This window comes from Rhincodon typus, chromosome 34, assembly GCF_021869965.1.
Source record: "Rhincodon typus isolate 14 chromosome 34, sRhiTyp1.1, whole genome shotgun sequence".
In the NCBI taxonomy this organism is placed as follows: domain Eukaryota; kingdom Metazoa; phylum Chordata; class Chondrichthyes; order Orectolobiformes; family Rhincodontidae; genus Rhincodon; species Rhincodon typus.
This window is the reverse complement of record NC_063365.1, coordinates 20,561,082-20,587,323: the sequence shown is the minus strand read 5'-3', so window position 1 is coordinate 20,587,323 and position 26,242 is coordinate 20,561,082. Positions and strand designations below refer to the sequence as shown.

At 41.5% G+C, this 26,242-nt stretch overlaps 1 protein-coding gene across 4 annotated transcripts in view; it reads right to left on the bottom strand.

Moving 5' to 3' along the window:
* Positions 1–882: 882 nt before the first annotated feature.
* ascc1 (activating signal cointegrator 1 complex subunit 1) overlaps positions 883–26,242 on the bottom strand; it is a 54,420-nt gene continuing 29,060 nt past the window's right edge. For 3 of the 4 annotated variants that reach the window (XM_048616214.1, XM_048616216.1, XM_048616215.1), the window contains exons 7-10: positions 21,989–22,108; positions 17,704–17,828; positions 15,124–15,203; positions 883–5,214 (exon numbers count right to left, since the gene is read on the bottom strand). In XM_048616214.1, coding sequence (XP_048472171.1) covers positions 5,098–5,214; positions 15,124–15,203; positions 17,704–17,828; positions 21,989–22,108 — 442 coding nt within the window. In that variant the 3' untranslated portion in view covers positions 883–5,097. Of the gene's footprint in view, positions 5,215–5,269; positions 6,121–15,123; positions 15,204–17,703; positions 17,829–21,988; positions 22,109–26,242 lie in introns of those variants that run through there. The other variant, XM_048616217.1, reaches the window with a different exon arrangement.

Here is a 26,242-nt window from a genome sequence, read left to right as displayed (position 1 = left end):
CATCCCCCAATTTTACTACAAAATTGGAGTGCCTTCAACTCTCAATGACCTCAGCTCTGGAATTTCTTCCATAAATTCCTTCACAATACCACTAATATTATCTCTTTGGTAAAGCCCTAATATCTCATGTGGCTTGTAGTTTGATAATTTGAGGTTTTGGAGTACATTTGTAGCTCGGGTTGTGGGTGTTGAGGTTGGTTGGCTCACCAAGCTGGTTTCTTGTTTCGCTTTGCGAAATTAGTTTGATAATGTTTCTGCAAAGTGCCTTTGGTTGTTTTACTGCATTGAAGGTGCTAGATAAATGCAAGTTATTGTCAATGTTAGGGCAAACATGCTTTAAAGACTGTGACCAATAAAATTTCTATTAGGTAAGGGTATGAAGTCAGACTATACAGTTAAGCTATTATTCAATGACCTGAGTGGGGGGAGCAGGCAACGTGAGAGGAGGTCAGTTACAGATTAATGCCTCCCCCTAAAGGACGGTCCCTACAGCAAAATCACACTCCATCAGTAATGCACTGGAGTTTTCTTTCAGATTCATTTATGGGGTGTGTGCACTGCTGGCTAGGCCAACTTTTGAAACGTTACTGATTGCTGTGAAGAAGCTGGTGAAGAGTCAGCTCCTTGAACCACTACAGTTCTTAGGATGTTGGGACACTCACGGTGCTATAAGGAAGAAAGTTCTAGGATTTTGATCCAGTAATACTGAAGGAACGTTGATTTCGAGTGTGAGCTGAAATGGAGCTCTTTCTTAATCTGGTGACAAAGGTGCTTACAATGGAGGTAAACAGACACGATTATTATCCTTACAAAATGATATTAACAATTTTCAGTATGTGTAGATGTATTTTTTTGTACAGTGCAAAGAATATTTCAGATGACTTCAGGCAGAACATCTTTATTATTTTGTTCTTCCTGCCAATTTTCTCTGGCAGTTTAAATATCTTAATAATGGATTCCAATAAACATCAATCTGGAAACATTAATGGAGCTCCAGAAATTACATTGGCTCAACAATTACTGTAGATCTGAACACAGCTATAGGCAGTGCTTGGCTCCAACAGAGTCAGACAGATATGTGAGACAGAGTTTATTGCAGTGAAATGGTGGAAATTGCTCAGAATTAATTAATTAATGTTGACACCAAAATGTAAGGAAGACACTTATTTTTGCAGATGCTATGGGAATGCCTAAAGGCTTATGGACTTTGGAGACAGACTGTGACCTTCATTCACTGAATAAGCACAACAGACACACGTTAATAGAAGTTTAATATTATGATTCTTATCTCAGGGTATGGTGGAGTGGGTGTTTATAGTACTGCAATAGCATTTCAGACTGGAGTTCAGAAGCATTGTGGCAGTTATAATTCAATATATGTGAAAACTGACTCTGGCTAACATTAAAAACGGCTAGGTTGCGATAAAAACCAAACTGCTTTATCCTGACTCACTTGCACCCCAGTCTGATCTAGCATAAGCACGACTTGAGTCCCAAGGGGCATGCTCAATTGAATGCTCCGAGAGATGGAATGGCAAGGTAATCAAACACCCTTTGGCTCATGAGTGTGGCTATGACAGATTCTTGGAACAAATAAATCAAACAGTAACATCCAGCAGCTGGCAAAGAGTGACATGCTAACTATTTGAACAAGGTGCATTCAAAAGTTGGTAGTCAACTGCGATAGGTTTCTAAAAAAAAATTATCAGGATGCAGTTGTCACTGGGCATTTACTGTCCATTCTCAGCACTAGCCCTTCTGAAGTGGCTGATGAACTTTCTTGAACCACTGCAAACTGTGCGGTAAAATTACTCTCACAAAGGTTGACCAACTATATGAGTGCGAGTGTTTTGCATTTCGATTTGGAGAAATGGGATTTTTGAGATTCATTCTCATCAGACTCTTAATCTCTCTCATTACCTTTTTAATCCCATAATGGAGCAAAGTCTCCATTGTCTTAATGGACCATAGGGCTGCTCTCTCATTGGAGACAGACAACTGGTAGTGGCTTACCTGAGGGTCACCATACATTGGGTGAGGGGAAGAGACAGAGCATTAACAACCTGAACCAGTGCAGGAATTGAACTCATTCACTCATCACTCCGCATCACAAACCAGCCAACTGAGCTAACTGACCCCCTGTAGGAGGGCATGAAGGTCTTTAATGGCAGGTGTAGAGCCATTTAAAAAGGGGCATCACTATTTTTCAAAACACAAACTCCAGAAATTGCATCTCATCTTTCTTACTAGGCACTTCGCAGACGTTCAATAATAACATTGGACATGGACCTTATTTAGACCTTAATCACCGCTGTCATTTTCTTTTGTCAGACAGCTGGTAACGCAGGATGGCTCAGCAACACCACTAGAAGTGACAGAGGTGTGTCACTTGGATACTCAGGGTGGGGATCCCCTTCCATTCCTACAGCTGCTGGAAGAGTCAGAGTTCTGGGTTCCATCCAACTTTCCCTACCACGTACCCTTCTCTTTGAATGATTTTTAACACTTTCTCCACCTTCCACTATTCTCCTACAACTGTTTATACCTCCCCTCGTTCCTTCTTACATCCTTTCCCTAATTTGTCTTGTGCCACTTTTCCTTTTTGCTATTTAATCTTGCTCTCCACAATACCAGTCAGCTCAGATTACCCCTTTAGCCCGTCCCTGCATTTGTTCATAACGCTCTTTGCCTCCCAACATCTTCCGGTTCTGATGAAAAGTCATTAGCCTGAAATATCAACTCTCTTTTACTCTTGACGGCTGCTACCTAACATGCCGACTGATTTCCAGTATTTTGTTTTTAATTTCCAGCCTCCGCATTATTTTGCTTTCGTTTCCACCACTTTTCCCCCCGCTGCTGACACAGCGACAGTGATGACAATAATTATCTTCAATTCATATGAACGTATCGAACTGCTGAGGGAGGCAAAGTGGCAGCTAGGAACAGCAGCAGCAACAGCAGAAAGCTCATTTGTTTTAAATGCTCCAGCAGATGGTGGCTTGGCTGCAAATTGGATCTAATGATGCATTTAAAACGTAGAATTGCATCGAGAATCAGTTCTGCAACGGTGCCTTGGGCCCCTGATGCGGCGAAAATAACCCCTATTGATATCACAAGGTAGGTTTGATGACAGCTAGAATGACACATACACTTGTGATTCAGAACATGGCCACTAACCATTTCCAGTACTCCAAGAGAGAGACAGAGAGGTTTAGGGAGAGTTTGTCAGAGGCTAGGTCCCAGGCAGCTAAAAACAGAACAGCCAAAGGTGGATTGATTAAACAGTGCATGTAAAAATTGCCCACTGTGGGTATACAGAGATCTCACTTTGTTACAGGGCTGCAGGCATGGGGATTGGTCAGAGAGGAATCTAAAAACAATGATGAGAAAGCTACAATTGAACCATTGCCAGAATAGGAGCAAGGGCTACATTTCAAAGATGTGTAAGGAACAACAAGCCACTTTGTGGCATTCATGACCATCTGCCCTTGTGGTGCTGTATTGCACTCTCTCTTCCTCTCTTTACAGGCGCATTTGTAATAAATTGACAATAAATTGGATCAAAAAGCCAAGTTGATTTGGGCCCAGTCTCCCTTTGACGTTCAGAAAACCAACCACTACGAACGAGGACCTTGCCCCACAAGGGTGATTTTCAAACTGCAGCCAGTGCCCAAAAGGAAGAATCCGTCTCTTTTTGGACTATAACGGTCAGGTACAAGCATTCTCACAGAATTTCATACTTGCTTTATCCAGTTTAAATTTGTCAGCCTGTGGTTTTAGGAAAGGGATATTTTTGGCACTTCGATTTATTGTTGAATAAATTCTCAATCAATGCACTAGGATCAGTTAGTGTCTGCAGTGGAAGTTTGGAATTTTTCACGCCATACTTAACATATGACACCCAAAACTGCAGGGTATGTCTATGTGTCCACACAGTAGGTTTATAATTCCTGGTTTTATTGTGGAAATTAGGCAAAGGGAATCTTGACAAGCATCTGTGTGCATGCGAGTGTGCGCAGGTGTGTGTGCGAGTGTGTGCGTGCATATGTGTAGCCAGTTGCAGTGACCTGGTCAATAATATGCATCATTTAATTCTTTCCTTTTCCCTCCAGGGAACCTGCCGTGTAAGGTTGGGTTCATATTTCCAAATGGTTACCTTGTACCTTGCCCTGGATTTTCACAATTATGTCTGTTGTAGGACAAGAAAAGACAAAATTCCAAAACAGACTAAATTCTGCAGGGAATTAAGTTAGGCTTTGCTTGTCTGCAATGATTTATTTGCTACATGATACCCACATCTGCCAGGCTCCACTATTACCTTCTCACAACACAATGCGACAATGTACCTGCTGCAACCATTCAATAGACAGACACTTACAGCAATCAGGGGATCAGGTTAAACAGGAACAGCACTCTGGTCTCTGCATTTTCATTTTGAGTCTAGTCTGGATGGACTATAACCTTGAAAACAGCTTCCCTGGCCTGTTGGCCCCAAAGGGTCATCCACAAAATACATGTGGCCAATCTCAATTCCGACCAAATCAAAAATCAAAAGGCAATCTGATTTGGGGAGCATAGAATGACTGAGGCAAGGTATGGAAAATAAAACATCAAAAAGATGCAGTATGAAGGTATTCTCTTGAGGTGCAGTTCTCTAAATGGACCTTTACCTTTGACCACATTATACTTGAACTGGAAGTTGATTTGAGCAAACTGGAAAATGTTCCATTTTTAACATGGACATGTCACCCCGAGTCAAGAAACATTCAGCAGGAATTTATCACTGCAAATATTTACTGTGAAAGTCCAGCAAGACTTTTGAAAAAATGCAAGGGGCTTACGGTGTGAAAACAGGTCTTCACTTGCAGGCACGGATATATCATCACAACTGTTCCAGCAGGATGTTCTTGTGAGGTCACATCTTAGCTCCAGATAAAAAAAATGAGGATATAGATCCCCCAGTGAGAATATAGCATGCCACCAGTGACTTAACTGGTGAGTTGAGTTTGTCTCGCTGTCTGTTCAAGTTGTGCTGCAAGACTCATCTGGTGGGGGAATATTATCCCGGAGACACGCTCATCCAACACTCCCATGCTCTTACGAAAAGTTAATGGTGCCAGAACAAGAATAGAATCCCGAACTATCAGTGGAGAACCTCTGGGAGATGTTCACAGAGTTCAACTCCACTTCGCCAAAATGGTAATTTTCACATTTCTGCAATGGAAAATAAACAATTACTATGTGGTACTACAAAAGCGAGTCATTTATCTCTGTGTGCACTTAAAATCTATTTATTTGGTACAATATGGTGTGAAGAAAGAAAAATAGTCCCACCCGAAACGAGAACTCTGTGCAACTATCCAAGTTACATGATCAACACCCAACAGATTAGCTTGACATTCGAATGCAATACTGAGGGAGTGCTGCAATACCAGAAATGCCATTCTTTCTGATGAGGTGTTAAACTAAGGCCCTGTCTGCAATCTCAGTTAGACACAAAAAATTCCATTGAAAAGAACAATAGGAGAGTTTCCGTGGCCAATTTTTATTCCTCAATTAACATCACTAAACACAAGTTGACTGGTCATTAGGGATGGCCAACAAATGCTGGTTTAGCCAGTGACATTCCATGAACTAATGTTAAAAAATAAGATAAGGCTATGTGATTTCTTGCAGGAACTTTGCATGCAAATTGGCTGCTGTGTTTCCTGCAGTACAATAGCAAGTGATTTGATGAGAATTGGCTGCAAACCATTTTGGGATGTTGAGGTATTGAAAAAAATGCTACATATCCTTGTATCTTATAAATCCTTACAATACTGAACAAATAGAAAGTCATCAAGTTTGTACGGCAGATATTGGGAATACAGCTTTAACCGAAAGGCATTCAAATAGAGCTCCACAGGATAATCCTTGGAGGTTCATCTCCTGCTCTGATTTCTATTTGTCTGATGGCAAACACACAGCACATGATGAGCAGTGTCTGCAGAATTTGTATTTTGCTTGTATCTGTTGAATTACAAGGGTATCATTCCTCTTGCTCTTTGCTAATAACAGCAATTTTCACAAAGACAGCAGTTTTCTCTTGAGTTGTTTCTTTTGGAAGAGAGGTCAGAGGGTCTGCAAGAATACATCAATATTTTCAAAGGATCCTTTACCTTACAATAGAAACAGTGACTTTAACAATTACACTATTCAACCCCCAAAACCCTCATTCGGTTACACATGAACTACTGCAATTCGAGGTTTGATCCTTCTCCTGCTAAACTGGAATCTCTCACACTTCACATGTCAGGCAGCCTGAATGGCCTATCTTACTGTGTTGCTCATAAATTAAGTTGGTGCATTTATCTTCACTCTAAATAAATTGTAACATAACATGACACATGGAAAAAGAAACAGTGTGTTCTGTGTAGTTCTGGACTCCTTATTTAAGGAATGATATAAATGCATTAGAAGCAGTTTGTAGAAGGTTCACTCAATCGATATCTGGGATGGAGGTTTATCCTAGGAGAGAAGATTGGGCAAGTTGGTCTCTTTTCCATCAGAGTTTGGTAAAATGAGAGGTGATTTTGTTTAAACCAACCAAATTTTGTGATGACTTGACAAGGTGGTTATTGAAAGAATGTTTCCCCTTGTGGGAGAGACTAGATCTAGTTGAAAGATCACAGGGCTCCCACTTATGATGGAATGGAATTTCATCTTTCAGAGGTTCAAGGGTCTTTGGAACTGTTTTCCACGAGTGGTGGAGATGGAGTTACTGAATATTTTAAGATAAAGGTTGAGAGTAACAAGAAAGGTACTGTGAAGTTGAGGTTCCAATCAAATTGGGCTGGCCTTCCTGAATATCAGAAGGTTGGCTAGATGCGAGTTTGTGATGCAGCATGATGCCAGTGTGGTTTTAATTCACACACTGGCTGAGGTTACTATGAAGGACTCTCCTTCTTACCCTCTCCCCTTCCCTGAAGTGTAGTGACTCTCAGGTTAAACCATACCAGTTGTCTTTCTCTAGAATCACAGAATCACCACAGTGCGGAAGCAGGCCATTCAGCCCATCAAGTCCACACAAAACTTCTGAAGAGCATCCCAACCAGACCCACCCTAACCCTGTTACCCTGCACTTCCCCATGACCAAACCACCTAGCCTGCTCGTCGCTGAATGCTAAGGACAATTTTAGCATGGCCAATGCACCTAACCTGCACATCTTTGGACTATGGGAGGAAACCGGAGCAAACCCACACAGACACAGGGAGAATATGCAAACACCACACTGACAGTTGCCTGAGGGTCGAATCGAACCTGGGTGTCTTGTGCTCTGAAGCAGCAGTGCTAACCGCTGAGCCACCATGCTAAATGAGAGAGCAGCCCTATTGGTAGGACTATGGTGATTTTACCATTACTGAATGGCACAGCAGGCTAGGGGGCAAATGGTTTACTTCTGCTTCTAATGCATTTGTTCATTTGTGTAATGAGCTTGGTTTAAAAGAAAAGATTCACTCAATTATATTTTAACAAATTATTTTAGCTTTCTTAGTCAACTTAAAAATTAAAGTTACTCCATTGGAGACAACATATGAAACAAATTTATTTTAGTGACAACTCCCCTCCAATTTTGGGAACAATGTTTTGGTAAGACCATTTTAGGGCTCTGAAGTTAACCAAATAGGGGCTGAATCAGATTAGCTAGTCACAAACCACAGTTCATACTCAGCAGATCACAAATTCTTCAGGGCAAAGTCTCTCATGTTATACCAACCTACCTAAAATGTTATAACGAGCATTTCAACAGTCAGAAATTATGACGTGGTAGCAATATTACAGAAAAACTGAATGTCTTACAATGTGGGTGAGTTGTGACAGCTTACTATATTAAAGCTACCAGTTATGGTGCAAGGGGTTAGACAAGATGTTTAATGAATTCTCAGAAATCAAAAGAGATTAACATTGCTGGACAGCTGCTTCTAACTAAACTGCCCCCCCATCAGCCATGAAACTTTATTTTTAAAAAAAACCCTAGATCACTCAGCATTTATTACTCATCTTTAATATTCAAGTCGGTCATCCAAGTTCAGTCAAATGGGGGCTCTTGTAATTTTAGAACATTAATACTATCTTGTCACCAGGTCAAAGCAGCTCAATAAATTAATTACTTTACTGAGTACACAACCTATTGTGCTGGGTAATATGGAAAGTCTTTTCTAGTCTAAATGATAAATGGTACTCCTGGAAAAGAGAAAATGCAATGACAATTAAGCTGCTTGTGGTGCTGAGGAGCTCAAACTCAAAAGCACACAAGTTAAAATGAGGGTTTACAAATTTGATCTTAAGAGTCATATTTGACTTGAAACATTAACGTAGTTTTTCTCTCTCCACAGACACGGACAGATGTACTCAGTCTTTCCAATGTTTGCTCTTTTGGCCAGGTGGAACTTGCTCACCCTAAAGGCTTCAGTATTAATTATTAAGGAAAGATATGGAATCTTATGAGATAAATAGATGAGATTTTGGAGAATTAGGGACATTGCATGGAAAGGGAAGGACTCAGATTCAACAGCTTCTGCTGTTCCAAAATATCACACTGTTTTCACATTGCCCATTTCCGACGGCATTTCTCTGTACAAGGAACACAAATGTTCAATTTAATTCTGTACCTTTCTTCCCCACTGGTTTAATGAGATTGACAGAGGATATATTTTTTAAAATAGAAAATGCAGGTTAACAAGATTCACCTACAGCAGCAGCAGAAAGAAATGAACTCCTTGTCTCAGCTGCTATTTCAGCACAGAATTGTTTAAACTCAATGGCACTTCCTGCCAAGGGCTGAGGCGCCTGAGAAAATTCAAAGCTGATTGTTCCAGGTCTGTTGTCGTCAATGTGGGGCCACCCATAGGGGACAGCAAATATCACACCAGAGGGAGCCTCATCACCAGGCCTTCCTCAAACAACTCAAATGGGTACACACTTGCTTTTTTAATGCCTGCAATTGCTTTGATGGAATACACACTTGCCTCATTAAATGCAAAAGAATTCGCTCTCCTGCTGTCCTAATACCATGGTGAATGCATGTCATACAAAATAAAATCTGTTTATCGATTTGTAAAATCTGGTGCCTTGTGGGCATTTATCACACCTCAAAGTGTCATGCTTTTAAACTGGCTGTCTCAAATCTCAATCATACAGCCACAACCAAACAAGTACGGAGCAAAAAAAACAAGTAGCATCTTAAATCAACATTAGTAAGATGCACATTGCTCCCAATATATGCTACTTTACGGGAATTCAACTTGACGGCTTCATAGATCAGATTGATCACATTACACTGTATATTATTTGGTATATATTTTTGGTCCCTTTCAACACAGTATCACTTGGATGAGAAGGAGCAGGTTTTAAAAATAAAAAAATTTCATAGGACACAGGGACTGTTTGCAGGACCATTTTTGTTACTAACCCCTCATTGTTGTTGACAAGATGGTGGTAAGATTAGTTTGTGAACAGTTGCAGTCCATCTGGTGTAGGTAACCCACTGTGCCATTGGGGAATGAGTTCCAGATTGGTGAACCAGGGAGTGAAGAAACAGCAATGTAGTTGGAAGTCAAGATGAAGTGTGGCTTTAAGGAGACTTTGCAGATGGGGGTGTTTCCACGCATCAGCTGCCCTTGCCCATCTAAGTGGTTTGGAAGGTGATGCTGATGGCACTTTGGTGCGTTGCTGTAGTGCATCTTGAAGATGACACACACTGCAGTCACAGTCTTGGATGGTGAAGGAAATGGAAGTCAAATTTGCTGCTTTGTTTTAGATAGTGTCAATCTTGAGGCTTGTGGGAACCAGGGCACCAAGAGGTGAGTAACTCACTGCAGAGTCCCAAAACACCAGAGATGCAAAATTTAAACAACATTGTGCTCACTGGATCATCATTACGTGGAGACAAAACAAATTACTAACTTAACAAGGTAAGAAAGCTAAATGCGACAATGCTCAATATAGTGGTGGGGCGAGAAAGATTCAGAATGGCTGAATGCAACAAACAACTTCTGTGGATGCTGATTGATGTCTAATTTGGAATCCTTTTTTGGTGACAGATCAAAAGCTGTGAATGCAGGGTACAGATAGGGAAAGTGTATTTAGCAGAGGAGCTGTGCAAAGTCATTGCTGTTCCACTGGATTCAGTGAGCAAACCAAATCACATTATCTGTTAGCAACAAGCTCCAAAAATGTCATGCTTCATTCTGATTCATGGTAAATCTCTCACAGATGGTGAACTTATCAAGAGTGTTACGCAGACTAGTGCTGACACGTTGTTCAGTGACTTTCCCCGACAAGGACAAAATTGTGCAGTGCAGTGGGGAGCAAAAATGCCTTTTGGTCAAACTACTGTGAAGGACAAGGTCCAGTAAAAATCTAAAAATATCAGTGAACAATTCAAGATTAGCTCGCAAAAAGTTGCTGTTTGCTCACTATGTCTTGATGGAACTAACGACGTGGCTAACCAAGATACAGTCTGGAAATGGATGTCACTTTCCAGCTGGTACAAAAACACATGCAGAATAACTAAAGTAGATCAGCCCACTAGAGAAAATACAAGACCACAAATCCTTTATGGGATATATGTATCACTGAAAGGATCAGCTTCCTGATTTTGACAAGTTAGGAAGTGAGGCATTCAGTTGGCCCTCTCCATTGCTTGCAGTTGTCAAACCTGCCGTAGTCAGACAACGGTGAAGAATCTAAAGACAATTCTGAGGACAGTAATTAACAATCACGAATCATGGTGTGATTCCAGTTGTGAATCACTGTCACAATACAAAAATTTGCTGATTCTCATATTGCCTCAGTTGGGTTGATCAGGGGCAAATGGTTTGTGGTATCACCTTGCTTGACACAGTGGACTTGGAGAGTAAGAGGTGACGATCATCTTTGATTTTGACTTTCCACAGATTAGCAAATGATATAAGATACTGCAGTGAACTGAAAAAAAATGCAAGACTGGGAAAGCAACCAACTGAGAATGAAGACAGATTTATAACGCAGAAAAATATGGACACAAAATCTGGAAAAACATGATTAGAAGTCAGGTTGTGCAAACAAAAGTGTACACAGATGTAAAATAACTAACATCATAGATAGCTGTAAAATAAAGGGAAATTATATTCAATTTAGTGATAAACAGGACATCATAAAATAATCTTGAATACTGCGTAAACAACATCTGAAGCTTTAAGTTCATAGATAACTGACTCTCAGTATCTCTTTCTTTATGAAAAATGCCTCATTTACTAAGTATTAAGGCAGGACTGTAACAGCTTTCCTTCAAATCCAATAGATATACGCAAGGGGATAGATAATATGGATATTCCCCAGGAGAGTTTGTCATATTTCAATGCTCATTACCTGATCTTGCAGCTGTTCTGTGCACTATTCCTTAGAGTAATTTCTAGATCTCTTACACTCATCAGGACTCTCAAATAGAATTGCACAGCTGATTGCACAGAATAGTCGATTATACTTTGGTGTTAAGGTCAAACTTTTAAAGGTTACTTTTAGCTTCATTGCCCTCTCAAAGACAAATCTCCCAAAGATGTTGGCCCTCATCAAGCAGAGATCACTACACTGGCTCAGGCACATTTGCAGGATGGATGACATACATACACACAAGGATTTTTTAAGTGGTGAGATAGCCAGAGTCAAATGATCAGGAGAACACCCAAAGGTGTGCTTGCAAGCATGACATGAAGGTCCTACACAACCATTTTCACAGATAAGAATTATTAACCAATAATGGGCAGCAGGGTGGCTCAGTGGTTAGCACTGCTGCCTCACAGCACTAGGGACCTGGGTTTGATTCCAGCCTCAGGAAACTGTCTGTGTGGAGTTGCATATTCTCCGTGTCTGTGTAGGTTTCCTCTGGGTGCTCCAGTTTCCTCCCACAGTCCAAAGATGTGCAGGTCAGGTGGAGTGACTGTGCTAAATTGCCCACAGCGTAGGCTAGGTGGGATTGCCGTGGGAAATGCAGGGTTACACGGATGGGGTTGGGGTTTGGGTGTGGGTGGGATACTCTTAGAGGGTTGGTGCGGACCCAATGGGCCGAATGGCTTGCTTCTGTACTGTAGGGATTCTAACAAAGTGAGATGACCAGTGAGTCTGGGTCAGAATGCTTCATCGTGATGATTAGAGGTTACAGTGGTTTGGCAGCAGGCACCAATACCAGAGACGTGGTAACCACTTCACAGGCAGCATTTGTGACAGAACCTTCCTGTTGTTTCCTCAGCCATCAGTAAAAACCCACCATTTGAAGGTGCCCTGCTCCACTGGATTTGGTTTGCTGCATGCCCATCATGATGCTCATCATTTCTGAATGGGGAGGATAAGCAGCCAGCAGTTGTTGTACATATCAGCAGCAACATGGACAAAAAACAAACTGAGGGCCCACAGCAGGGGTTTAGAGAATTAGGTATTAAAAAGAGGAAGACTACCAAGGTTGCAATCTCTGGATTACTTCTAGTGCCACTGAGTATAAGAAAAGAAACATTGGTCAGATGAATGTGTGGCTGATGGGATGATGTAGGAGGGGAAGGAGGACCTTAGAATTTTTGGACCACCGGCACAGCTTCTGCGGCAGATTGTACCTGAACCAGAATGGGTCCAATATCCTTGCCGGGAGGTTTGCTCGTGATGTTGAGGAGGTTTTAAACAGATTTGGCAGGGGATTTGGGCACAGAGTAGTTGTACAGTCAGGAGCAAGGCCCAATCAGATATGGAACGAATGTTACAGAGAGTACATGGGCAGTATAAGGGACACGGGAGGTCTAGAAACGCAAACTGTATCTTTTTTAGAAGTTTCAGGCGCAATGAGGATGGCGGAGGAAGGAGTAAGAAAGATGTTTTAGCAAGTATAAAGGTGATTAAATCTCCAGGATCTGATGAAATGTATCCCTGGCTATAATGGGAGGCAAGGGAAGAGATTGCTGGGGCCCTGGATATATTGAATACTCCACTGGCCACAGGCGAAGTGCAAGATGAATCATAGAATTCTTACTGTCCACACAGACCGTCCAAAGAGCATTCCACCCGGACCCATGCGCCTATCTTATCCCTGTAATCCTGCATTTCCCATGGCTAATTTATCTCGTCAGTACATCCCTGGTACATCCACCAATCTACCTACCCTGTTCATCTCTGCACTGTGGGAGGAAACTGGAGTACCCAGAGGAAACCGACCCAGACACGGGGAGAATGTGCAAATTCCACATCGACAGTCGCCCGAGGGTGGAATCGAACCTGGGTCTCTGGAGCTGCGAGGTAACAGTGCTAACCGCTGAGCCAACGTGCCACCCCGCCACCCCATGACTGAAGGATAGGTAATGTGGTTCCTTCGTTCAAGAAGGCAGCAGTGATAGGCCAGGTAGTTATGTACCAGTTAGTCTGATGTCAACGGTAAGGAAATGATTGGAAAGGATTCTGAAGGACAGGGTTAATGAACATTCAGAAAGGCAGGGATTGATCATGGATAGTCAGCACAGATTTGCTTGAGGGAGATCCTGTCTGTCTGAAAAGGTATATATTGACGAAGGTAATGCAGTTGAAGTGGTTTACATGGGCTTCAGTAAGGCCTTTGACGAGGGTCCAATGGAAAGATGGTCCAAAAGGTAAGAACCCATGGATTCAAGGCAAGTTGGCAAACATGATCCAAAACTGGCTTGCAAGTAGGAGGCAAAGAGTGATGGTGCAGGGTTGTTTTTGTATTTGGAAGTCTGTGACCAGTTGCGTACCACAGGGATCAGGGCTGGGACCCTTGCTGATTTTTTTTTTTAAAGTACTTTTTTTTTTTAAGTACACTAACAATTTAGATTTGAAAGTAGAAACTTTAATTAGCAAGTATGCAGATGATATGAAAATTGGAACTGTTTTTGACAGTGAGGAGGATGGTGTCAGGTATTGATACTGACCAGCTGGTAAATTGACCACAGCAATTTAATCCCAAAAAGTGCAAGATGATCCATTTTGGGAGATGTAATAAAGGAAGGACAATGATTCTCCATAGGGAGAACTGAGGAATGAAGGGACCTTGATGTATATATCCATAGATCCCCGAAGCTGTCAATACCTGTAGACAAGATAGTGAAGAAGGCAGGATGCTTGCTTTCATTAACCAGCATGTAGAATATAAGGAAGTCTTGTTACAACTTTATAAAAAATTGGTTAGGCCACAGATGGAATAGGGTGTGGAGTTCTGGTCATCACACTATCAGAAGGACATGATTGCATTGAAGAGGTATAGAGGAGATTCACCAGGGTGTTATCTAGGATGGAAACTCTCAGTTATGAGGAGAGACTGGATTGGCTGGGTTTGTTTTCCTTGGAGCACAGGAGTCTGAGGGGGGTTTGAGGTATACAAAGTTATGAGTGGCTTAGAGTAGATTGTGAGAATCTTTTTACCGTGACAGATGAATCTACGACCAGAGGGCACAACCTTTAGGTGAGGACGTTTAGGGGAGATCTGAGAAAACATGTTCTTACACAGAGAGAAACATGGAACACACTGCCTAAGAGGGTGGTGGAGGCAGGGACTCTCAATTTTTAAAAAGCATCCGGTTGAGCATTTAATTGTCCATAGCCTATTATGCCCTGGCATAAAGGCAGGTAAATGGGATTAGTGTAGTTTGGTGTTTGTTGGTCAGCACAGATGCTGTGGGCTGAAGACCCTGTTTCTATGCTGTATGACTCTATGACTCTAATTTCTTGAGCTCAAGTCACTGGAGCAGGAATTAAATCCAAATGTTCCAACTCAGAGGCATGATTGCATACTTTGTGTCTTTATTGGAAAAAATTATTTTGACTGCTGAACTCTGGAATAATTGTACTATAAATAGAAGCCTGCTCCAATCGAGCTTTAACAGACTTGGAGTGGTGAATAAAATAATTACTGAACCCCAAACCACTGTCAAAATCCACAAGCAGGTATTTTACCCGGGATCTATCCATTTTGCACAGCTCACTATGATATCAGTCAGAGCATAAAGTCACCTGACCAACTGGGAGCCACTCAGTATTTTTCAAGTTCCAGTTAACAGTCTATAATTGAATTTATTTTCCTGATCAGAGTTTGCTTCTAAGTTACCAACCTTCAGTACATTTCTTGCATCAAAGGACTCCCTTTCACGGAAATTCTGCTTCCCCAAAGCAGTACTGGTTCGACCTTCCACTGAAAAGAGACAAAGATGTGCATCATTCAGGGATCAACATAGTCACTACATTGTAACCACAAAATCAAAGCTTATGCATACAACTCTGAAATATCCTTGACTCACATTTATTAGTAACCCATTTGCAAACTCAGGTAAGTGTGGAATCAGTATTAGAAGAGTTGAAAGGGAGAGGACAGCCTAGTGGTATTATCATTGAGCAGTTAATCCAGGGACCCAGGCAATGTTCTGCGCACCCAGGCTCGAATCCCGCCACAGGAAATAGCCGAATTTGATTTCAGTAAAAAAAAATTTGGAATTAAGTAACCATGAAACCATTGTCAATTGTCAGAAAACCCAATGTCCTTTAGGGAAGGAAACTACCAATCTTACCTGGTCTGGCCTACACATGACTCCAAACCCACAACAAAGTGGTTAACTTTTAACTGCCCTCTGGGCAATTAGCAATGGGCAATAAATTCTGGCCTAGCGACACTCTTATCCCGTGAATTAACTTAAAACAAAGCTACCTTTTTCCACACCAAAAGTATGCTTTATAAATATATTCTATAAAGATACATCACAATTCAAATCTCAGATTACAACGTAATGCAGTTCAGTTTGTTTTCCCCAAACAGAACAGATCCGACGGGCTAAATGACCTACTTCTGCTCTTATGTCTCATGAATCACAGTATGGGGCATTCTGTAATTGTAGTCAGGCACTGCAATTATAGCTTCAATTCACAATGTACACTTTATTTAAATAATTTATTCAAGGCAATGTGGGTGTTTGGCAGCTAGGTTGACTTTTATTGCCTATTCCTAACTTCCCTGGAGAATGTGGTGGCAAGCTGCCAAACATACAGCCCAAAGGGGTTTTATTCTGGTTCTAGGTTCTCAGTCAACAATGACAAGATGGCATCAGATCGTGGTCTGTTCTCATTGGAGCATCTGCTGCAGAGACTCAAAGATGAAGTCCTGGACTTTGGAAGGTGCCAATCAGTAGCACTCAGTGACACTGGAACACACTTGGATTGATATCCCTCTTCCCCACCACCTCCTACGGACATTTTTAACTCTTGTGGGATTGGAGCGAGAGCGAAGGAGTGGGAGCACGCGAGAGGGAGAAGGGACCATGATGGAGCGAGAGCGTGAGCACAAGCAAGAGCGAGACAGCGCACGAGAGAGAAAATGAGCGAGCATCAGAGCAAGTGTGTGTATGAGGGTCTAAAGGGACTGTTCGTTGTCCAGCTGCTCCCGCATAATAACTATTTTTCACCTGTGAGCTACATCAACATAGGCTTATCATGACCCTGAAACCACTCCAAGTGCCCTCAGGGAGAGTGCATTAATCTTACCAAAAGCCCAACAGATTCAAGTGTCAAACCAGACTAAAAAAGGATAACACTTCATCAGTTTCTTTGAGGTTGAAAACAGGTAGACAACTCAATACTGACAACAGTATCCTGCACACCTGTACAACTCTAAACATCACCCAGCCTAGACTTCCTCTCTCCAGCAAACCAGAGTAAGATTATGTGCCTTATTACTCTATACTGGAGGAGCTGCTGATGGGACACAGTTTGAGGTGAGCCACATCAAACCATAACTATACTTCTTCATTACATACACATACCGCTAGAATTAATCTATGCGTCTGACCAAGGGCTGAGGTGAATCCGGAAATAAATAGAGGAACTTCTGCCAATCTCAGCATCAGCAATATGCACAAAGACAACTGTGGACGGCTGTGAGCTTGTGCACCAATCTGTAGCAATAATGGGATGGTTCCCTCCTTCTAATGAAATCTTAAACACACCTCAAAGTCTTTCTGCACCTGTCAAGACATCACTACACAAGGTATTATGGAAACAAATCAACATTTCAGAACTAATCCATGACTAGGACATGAAATGTATTGTCTGATAGGAAAATGAGAAAAAAAAATTGCCAAGATGAGGAGAAAGAGGAAGGAGTGGGATTAATTCATACTAATTTTCAAAGAATTGGCCCAGACCTGATGAGCTGAATGGCCTCTTCCTGCTCTGCGGTATTGCAATAATCCATGATTTAATACCCATAATGTTTACTTGCCTTTTCTATCTGGAAATGTTGTAAGTTCTGTGAAACATCTTTATACCAGTACCTTGAATTCTAAGAGTTTAATTATCATGGTCTACAAAGCATGTTGATCACTGCATGTTCTTTGGGTGAATAGGCGGTAGTTGATTTGGGCAGTTGGCTGGTTTATGATGCAGTGATGTCAACAGCATGGGTTTAGTTTCCACACTGTCTGAGGGTACCATGACAGACTCTCCTTCTCACCCTCTCCCCTCACCTGAGGCGTGGCGACCCTCAGGTTAAAAGACCACCAGTTGTCTCTCTCTCTCTCTATTAAGACAGTTCTCGTAGACCATAGGGTTGCTATGGCAAATTTACCTTTGTTATCATAAACATAGCATAGAGTGATGTTGAATTGGGTAAGCAAAATGAAATGGGTTGACCATTTAATACTTACCTGTTGGGTCCCTTCTGAAAAGAGTGTTCATCAAAGTAGCATGAAGCTTTACCCTGTCCCAGTCCTTCTCCATCAGTCCAGAAGCAACAAATCGCTCCATCAGTCCATCTGCAATCAGCTGCAATCTATTCACAAAGGAATAACTGGTCACAGAAACACATGAGGAAGGGGAACCAAAACCAGATTTATACTGAAAACAACAAATGCTAAAGATCACAGCGGGTCAGGCAGCATCTATGGAGAGAGAGAGCAAGCTAACGTTTTGAGTTTAGATAAATCATTACCAGAGCATTTATGCTACTTTTTTTAGGGGGGGTAGGGTGGTGTAGAGTGCTGGGGGAGAAAGGATGTTGATAATTCAGATTAAGGGATCAGAATGTGAGAATGGCAGAACAATGGTGTGTCTAGCTGCCAGACTGGAAAGAACACAGTGCACCTGGCATGGGGGAGGGGAGAGAGGTCATGGTGACAGAGAATGTAACAAGTAAAGGAAGAAATGGAGTTGTTCACAATTTGAAGATGATGAACTCACATTAAATCCAGAATGCTGTAAAGTGCGTAGTGTGAAGATGAGATGCTGTTCCTCCAGGTTGTGCTGTGATTCACTGGAACACTGCAGCATGCGGAGGACAGATAAGTGGGCATGTGAGCAGGGCGCTGTGTTAAACTGACGGCTACGGGAAGGTCAGGGTCATGCTTGCGCGTGGACCAGGTGTTCTGCCAAGCGGTCTCCCAGCCTGCGTTTGGTTTCTCCAAAGTACAGCAGGCTACATAAGATTGGAGAAGGTAAACCAGATTTATGTTTTATAACAGTAACCACACCTGTATTGTGTTTGGTCAGCTTGTGTTTCAAAGTGGGTTTTTCTTCCCACTCCGGTGGGGTCAGAAGGAGAATGGGAAGATAAGGAACTAACTGCTGTCTATTTCACCCCAAGTCTGAGGGATTTCCATCATTAGCAAGCACAGGAAAATCTCTATTTAACCACCATTTGTTGATGAGGAGGGAGTTGAGCCCATCTACGTTTCCTTGCAATTTTGTTGAATGTGACACGGCTAATAGTTTGATCCACAACACATTGCCCTTTTCTCCATAATTCCCAAGCATCATCATTTTCCTAAGTAGCTCCCTTTTAAACACTTAAATCTGGTGTCTCTACTGTCCCCTCAATTTGCTTGTAGCCAGCTCAGTTTGCATTCTAAGATAGTGATAATCTCCTTCCAGTTTTCCCCATTTATTTCATTTTCAAAAAGCAGCAGTAACCCAGCAATGAATCCTGAGTGCTATTTCTCCAATAGGTACAAAATGGCTCAGGCCAGCCTCTCTCAGACAAAATCTATCTGCAATACGAGCAATAGGAAAGAAGGAGTTATTAAAGCTTGAGTGTGCGGCTGCAGAGGTTCAACAGGCCACTATCTGATGCACTCTTGCCATCTTCACTAATTTTATTTCTTCATAACCCCGAGCACTGAGGTCCCTAAAACACCACCTACAAATGTTATAGCTCTGGAGCTGTGATAGCGATGGTGGAGACGCCAAGTTTCTTTCCATTATGTGGCTGACCAGGAATCTCTCCTGCCCTTACCACCTGTTATTGGAGTGTCCTGGAATAATTTACAAGTTGTTACTCAAGCTGTTCGGCTGCCCTATTTCCTTAGCCATCAAGTCTTGGTGTGTGACTTGAACCTTGAGATTCTGGCTCAGGGACTGATGTTTCGAACAGATATTAATGGTGACAGTAAAGTCATGACACTCACACGCAACCAAATGTCACGTAATGGTCATTTTGAGGCTGTCCACTATGCTACACGATCTCCCCAAAATGACCATTGAGAGACGTTTGGCTGTGTGTGAGTGTCTTGAGTTTTCTGTCACCATTAATATCAGTTCGAAACATAACCCTGTATTATTTGCTTAGGTCCTGGAGTGGGGCATGAACCCATGACCTTTTGACACCAGGGAGAATCAAACTAACAGAGAACCTTATTTTAAAAACAGACAATACTGGAGAAACTCAGATCTGGCTGCATCTGTGGAGAAAGAAACAGAGTTAATGTTTTGAGTCCGACAGTACTCTCCTTTGGAATGCTCCTTCACTGCTGCTGCAAAATGTCCTGAAACTCCCACCGCAACAACTCCCACCTTATGGGTGCATGCACACACACCATATAGCCTGCAGAGGTTGAAGAAGTCAGCTCAGGTCACCATTCCCTTCTCAAGGACAATGAGGGATAGGAAATAAATGTGATGCATGCATCCATCAAATAAATAAAATAAAACAAAACACACTCACAGACTGTACTCAACAATACAAATTATTCCGAATAATTCCAACCTCAGGGGGCATTCAAAAGGACATGACTAAAACAGTTCATAAAGCCATTTTTGGATCGCATGAACTTTCCTTTGTCACACTAGGAATACACAGCATACAAGTGGTGCTAAATGACTTGGCCCTTTGGGTGGCTGAGGGAACGTAAAAAGTATTTTTACACTGTCACAGGAGGGGGCCTTGCCCTAAACTACTCCAACTCCTAAATCCTAACATGGCAATCTCTTCTGGCTCAAGAACAGAAAGTGCTGGAGAAACTCAGCATGTCTGGTCAAATCTGTGGAGAGAGAGAGAGAAAAAAGGAATTCTTCTTCAATAGTCACATCAAACTCAAAATATTTACTGTTTCTCCTTTCACAGGTGCTGCCAGACTGCTGAGTTTCTCCAGCACTCGCAGTATTTTGTTCTTTTTAAATTCTCTCCTATGATCTGACTGGTGAGGATGGGCTAGTAGTGATACCATCAACCAAGTAGAAGCCTCCAGTGGGACCCCACCTGGGTTACAGTGGCACAACGTAGAATTCCCTGGAGTAGAGAGAGATTCCAATCAGTAAGGCTGTCAAGCAGTATAGCAATCAGGTCCCCTGCGTGGTTGAGAATGACTTCCATTTTCCACGTAAATAAGCAACTATAAACAGGATGTCTTTAATATCACCTGACCTGGGATCCTGACACTGGAGGGCAACTGCTGAAGCAGATTTCTGCACTGGTCAGTAATATAGTGCCAGAGCACTTATGGCCATAAGATACTGAGAGCACCATAAGAAACATAAAGAGTCATGAACATGGCCCAGTCCATCATGCAAGCCAGCCTTCCATCCATTGACTCCATCCATATTTCCCACTGCCTCAGGAAAGCAACCAACATACTCAAAGATCCTTCCCACCCCGGTTACACTCTCTTCTATCCTCTTCTGTTCGGCAGAAGGTATAGAGGTTTGAATACACGTACCAATAGATTCAAGAACAGCTTCTTCCTTTCTGTTACTAGACTTCTAAATGGATCGCTCAAATTTTAAAATAAATGTTGATCTCGCTCTCTGTGCACCTTCTCTGCAGCTGTAACATTGTATTCCTCGCTCCACCTTATTACCCTAATGCACTTCGTGTGGTATGATTTGTCTGTACTGCACGCAAAACAAAACTTTTCACTGTACCTAGGTACATATGACAATAATAAATCAAATCAAATCAAATCATATCATATCATTGACTGCTTCGCCCCCTCCCCCACCAGCACAGAATTCAGTAAATCGCAGGTGTAAAATAGTCCTCAGCTCAGCTCACCGCATTTTCACCAGTGGAAGCCGGACAAAGTCTCGTGGCACCAATAATTGCACCAAACCTCAAATGCTTGGTCCACCCTTTCTGGCAGCGCAGTCCGAGTCGTATATATTTGATGCATGAATACAATATTCAACGACAAAGTTTCCCAAACAGCTACAACATGAATGGCCGGTTGACCTGGTTTTTGGAGACACTGTTCCCTGCGGAAATGGTTGGCTAGGAATTTTTAAACAAAAAGTTCATTCATGGGATGAGGGTGTCACTGGCTCGGCTAGCATTTATTGTCCATCCCAGTTTGCCCAGACCCATTGCTGTGGGTGTGGAATCATAAAAAGGCTACACTAGGTACGGATGGCAGTTTCCTTCCCTACACGACATTAGTGAACAAGGTGGGTTTTTATAACAATCGGAAATGGATTTGTGGTCACTATTATACTCTTAATTCCAATTTTTTAAAATTGAATTCAAATTCCATCACTTGCCATGGCAGGATTTGAACCCGCGTCCCCATAACATTATCTGGGTCTCTGGACCCATTTGGAGACATTTGATTGCTAAAAGGAGAGGAAAGGGTACATTTATTTTTGCATCTATGATCTGTGGGAGAGCTGGTCTTCTTGAGAAACCACACAGGGAATGATTGAATTGTCAAGTTCTTCATCACTTACTGGTCTGTTCCATTCTTCATTTCAATCTTTCCATAAAGTACATCTACCATACTTGGGTCATCATTCATGTATTCAATCCCTTCCATTCTCACCAGGAGAGGCTTTCCACCAGTAAGGTTGCTGGAACAGAAGCATAGCGCAAGTCAGTCAGAGGATGAGCAAGCACTCAACACAAGCATAGCCACAGCAACTATTTAAAGACTGGGGTCTCCAATTTAAACAAATGAGTCATACCCCAATGGCATCAGAAACAAAATATAAACTACAAAAGGTGAGCCATGAACTGTTTAATTAGTCTTACTCAAATACTCTCCCATCTCTCTCTCACTCACACACACACACACAAAAACACACACACACAGCCAGACAGAATGAAAAGGCCATATGGCTCTCTGACCCTTACCCATCAGTACCATTGCCTAACCTTATAGATCAACTCAAACATCCACCTTTAATGATTCTTACAATATCCATTTTAATTTACTTTACACCAACTTAAATTTGCATCTTCATCTTCAACTGACCAACATTAGACTAGCATTCCAGGCTCTCCTCATTTATTTGGCTTTTATAATAAATATGCTTCAGCAGTTCATTCCTTCAACTTCATAAGGTGCCAACCTTGGACAATGCTATCACATTCAGATCAGAGTCAAACAGCCATAGGTTCCAGTCCCACTCCCAAGATATGAACACAATCCAGCGTAACACTCTAGTACACGACCAAAGGAGTGCTACAAAGCTGGAGACGCTGGTGTTTCAGATAAGATGTTAAACTGAGTCCAATCTGCGCTTTCAAGAGGGAATGCAAGACTTCTCACAATATTCGAAGAAAGCCGTGGTATCCTGGGCTATATTTATCTTGCAACCAACCTCACTTAAATGTAGACCATCAGGTCACAATTGCATTGCTGTTTGTGGGAGCTTGTTGTACAGAAACCAGCCATGTTTCCAAGACTGCAACAGTGACTAACTTCGAAAGGAAATGCTTTGGGATATCCTGAGGACATGAAAGGTGCCAGGTTAATACAAGTTATTTCTTGGCTTCTGTGATACTGCTCTCTACTCTCTCTTCTTAGCTCCTTCCTTTACAATTGAAATCTCGCTCATTGCAGTTCAGTTCACCCTCCTTAATGTATGTATAGCTCTTCAGAAGAGTGGCTGTTGATGCCGATTACCAAACTATCAAAGATGTGTGCATTCTTTAAAATGTTTTCTTATAGGTATTATTTTTGATCTAAGTATTTATAACACAAAGGTCTGACTTACCACAGTGCTACTGATAGCACTTCAATGGCACTGTCCATTCTATTCTTAATTTTCTGTCTTTCCTTTGGCAGTTATATATTCTGGTAGTTCACATACTTTGCCATTCACCCTGGCCTAATTTCCTCAGTTAGTTACTGTGCAGTGTTAGTCATGCAAATATTGAGACAGAGAGATCACTGTCGAGGTGGCTCCTCACTACACAATTTAAGGAATAGATTTCAACAAGAACCTAAGGAACTCCTCCTGCCCTGATTCAATTTTAAAATAATTCCATCTGCTCTTTATGCAGCTGTAATCTGTGATCCTGATGTAGAGTGAAATGCTGCATAAAATCAGGACAGAAAACACAGCTGCTGAAATACTCATAAAAAAAAATCCAAAACGACGTGGTCAGTGGATCAATCAAATTACTCCATGTAACTGGAGAATCACTGCATGACACAGTATGAAAGCAGGTAATTTACAAAGTTTCCCTTTTAAGTTTTCAACTATTATGTATATAAAGTATAAACCACTGCCTTGTGATGTGTCATTTAGATCTTGTGGACTCACTTTTTCAAAGTTACTTTGTTCAGTTCACATTACTGAATATCAGAATCAAGCCAGGTTCTTTGTAATAGTCTCAATGGGGACCACTGTATAATTGTAACCCTGCAAGCTACTGCAAAGAGCTTAACACTCAGACATTGCAAAACACACAGAGACATAACCCGATAACATCACATGACTGTGGAAAGGAGCCCAAATTACCGAATTTTCTTCCATCACAGTCCACTTTCACAACATTCTCTCTGCTGCCAACACTGATCGAGTTTACCTCAGGTCCATTTCAAAACCAAATCACAGGGAAGGTCTTGTGAATAGAGTGAAATCTGCATAATAAGCAATTTGGATGATTACAACAGTGGCTACCCTTCAATAAGTAAAGCTGTTTGTGTAAGGTACTTTGAAGAATCTTGAAGTTATGAAAGGTGCTACTGAAATACAATTCTTCTCTTGTTTAAAGATGCTGCTTCCACATTCCTTGCATGAAGAACTCAAACAAAGATTATTCTCCAATTTCATTCGTGTTCCTGCCTCCTGAATTTCTAGATCTCCTTCCTCATTTGAAGCATACAGCAGCTGGCATGAGCTGTGTGCTACAGCCAGGGGTGCATAATGATTTCATAAAAGCCCAGTCAGATCTAGGATGTGATCGGGGCACCCTGCCCATGTGGTTTATCATTCCATTGCCAGCCATCTGTTACTTTCTCTCTGAAGTTCCCCTATGTGTCCTTCTCCTTCAATAGTTCTTTCAAATAAAAATTTTCCATTATTCTAACTGCAAACAGAATGGTAGGACAAAATTAAGAATACAGTCACTCAAAAAGGGCCAGATGAATGCCTGTTCAGTGGCAGAAGCCACAAATAACTTAGGAAAAACATTGTGATCCCAGCTAATGTTATTACTGGACAAATCAGATCCTAGATGGAAATCTTACTTGATTGATCATATTTTATTTTCTGTTTTAGTTTTAATGAGATAGTCTTTCACTGAAACACAAATATGCAATGCTGAAGATAACAACAAAACAGAAGATTACTGCACAAAAGAAATGAAGATAAAATAGAATAAAGCTAACTATTTACATAGAACAAGAGTTTACAGATTTAGAAACACTTTGTTAAATACAGTCCCTATAACCTCAACATCACACCTTTACAGTACTCACACCAGAGAGAATTCCCTTCTCTTTCTCATCTACTGGGCTTAATTTGACAATGGCTTCAAGCTTCTGTCTTAAGAATCTAACAGCCTCATCCTCAAGTCTTCCTATGACTGAGCTTATATTTTCTCAGCTTCAAACAACCCCACCACGGTTTTAGCCAAACAGTTCTGGTCTGAAAACTTCAAACAAAACTGCTTACATTGAGGTAACCTATTTCTTAACAGTTAGAAACCATCTCCTTATTTTGTCAGGACCAACTATTTGACATATCCAGCTCCAGTCAAGACTTCTGCAAAACTGCTAAACTCATTCTGAAATGTATTTTTTTTTTGAGCTTGGGTGTTTTCCCTAATCAAAAAAAAAATCTCTGACCTTCTAAACCGAAAGCCTAAAGCATGACAGTTTACTCTGTTTGCTCGTGTTCTTGCACAACGTAAACCCCTTTATGTCCAAGGAACTCTCTCTCATACAAGAAATCACCATGGCTACAGAAATACTAACATGTTAGTCACCAAACCATTTCAGACATATAGAAATCCGTATGCCACATTCAAGATTCAAAGTAAAGTATCTAGAATAAAAGATATTAAAGTACATATAATTCCGACAACTTACATCAAATACCATTATTCAGAGTATTTAACTGAGTCTTACACATGGTAAAAAGGTGGAAATTGGAGCAGATTCTTTTGAGTTTCTCCTGCAATGCTGCTGTAATTTTGGTAAAAACCATGTTCAAGTTACCAAGACAGAGCAAAGGAAGCTGCAACTGAATTTAGTCAAAAGGTCCAGGATTCAGCTAGTGTACTACTTCGGCTTTTTAAAATAATTATTACATGGGGTGTGGGAATCACTGAAAAGGCTTGCATTTATTGCCTACACCTCATTGCGCGAGTGGCTGTCTAGGGAATTTCAGAAGGCAGTTAAGAGTCAGCCATAATGCTGTGGGGTTGGAGTCACTAGTAGGCCAGACCAAGTAAGGACAATGGATTTCCTTCCCTAAAGGACGTTAACGGACCTAACAGGAATTTTACAACAATTGATCATTTTGCATTTATCCTAACTGAGATTCGTGTTTGATGAATTTAAATTCCAACTGCTGCCATGATGGGATTTGTACTTGTGCAGCATCCCATCCCTCAACAGTGTTAACCTAGGCCTCGAGATTACTAATCCAGTGACATTACTATTGTCTTTGCAACAGTCTCCCTATAGGTGCTATATAAATGCCAGTCTTTATTTCTGTTGTGATTAAACCTGCATTGGAACTTCAGCT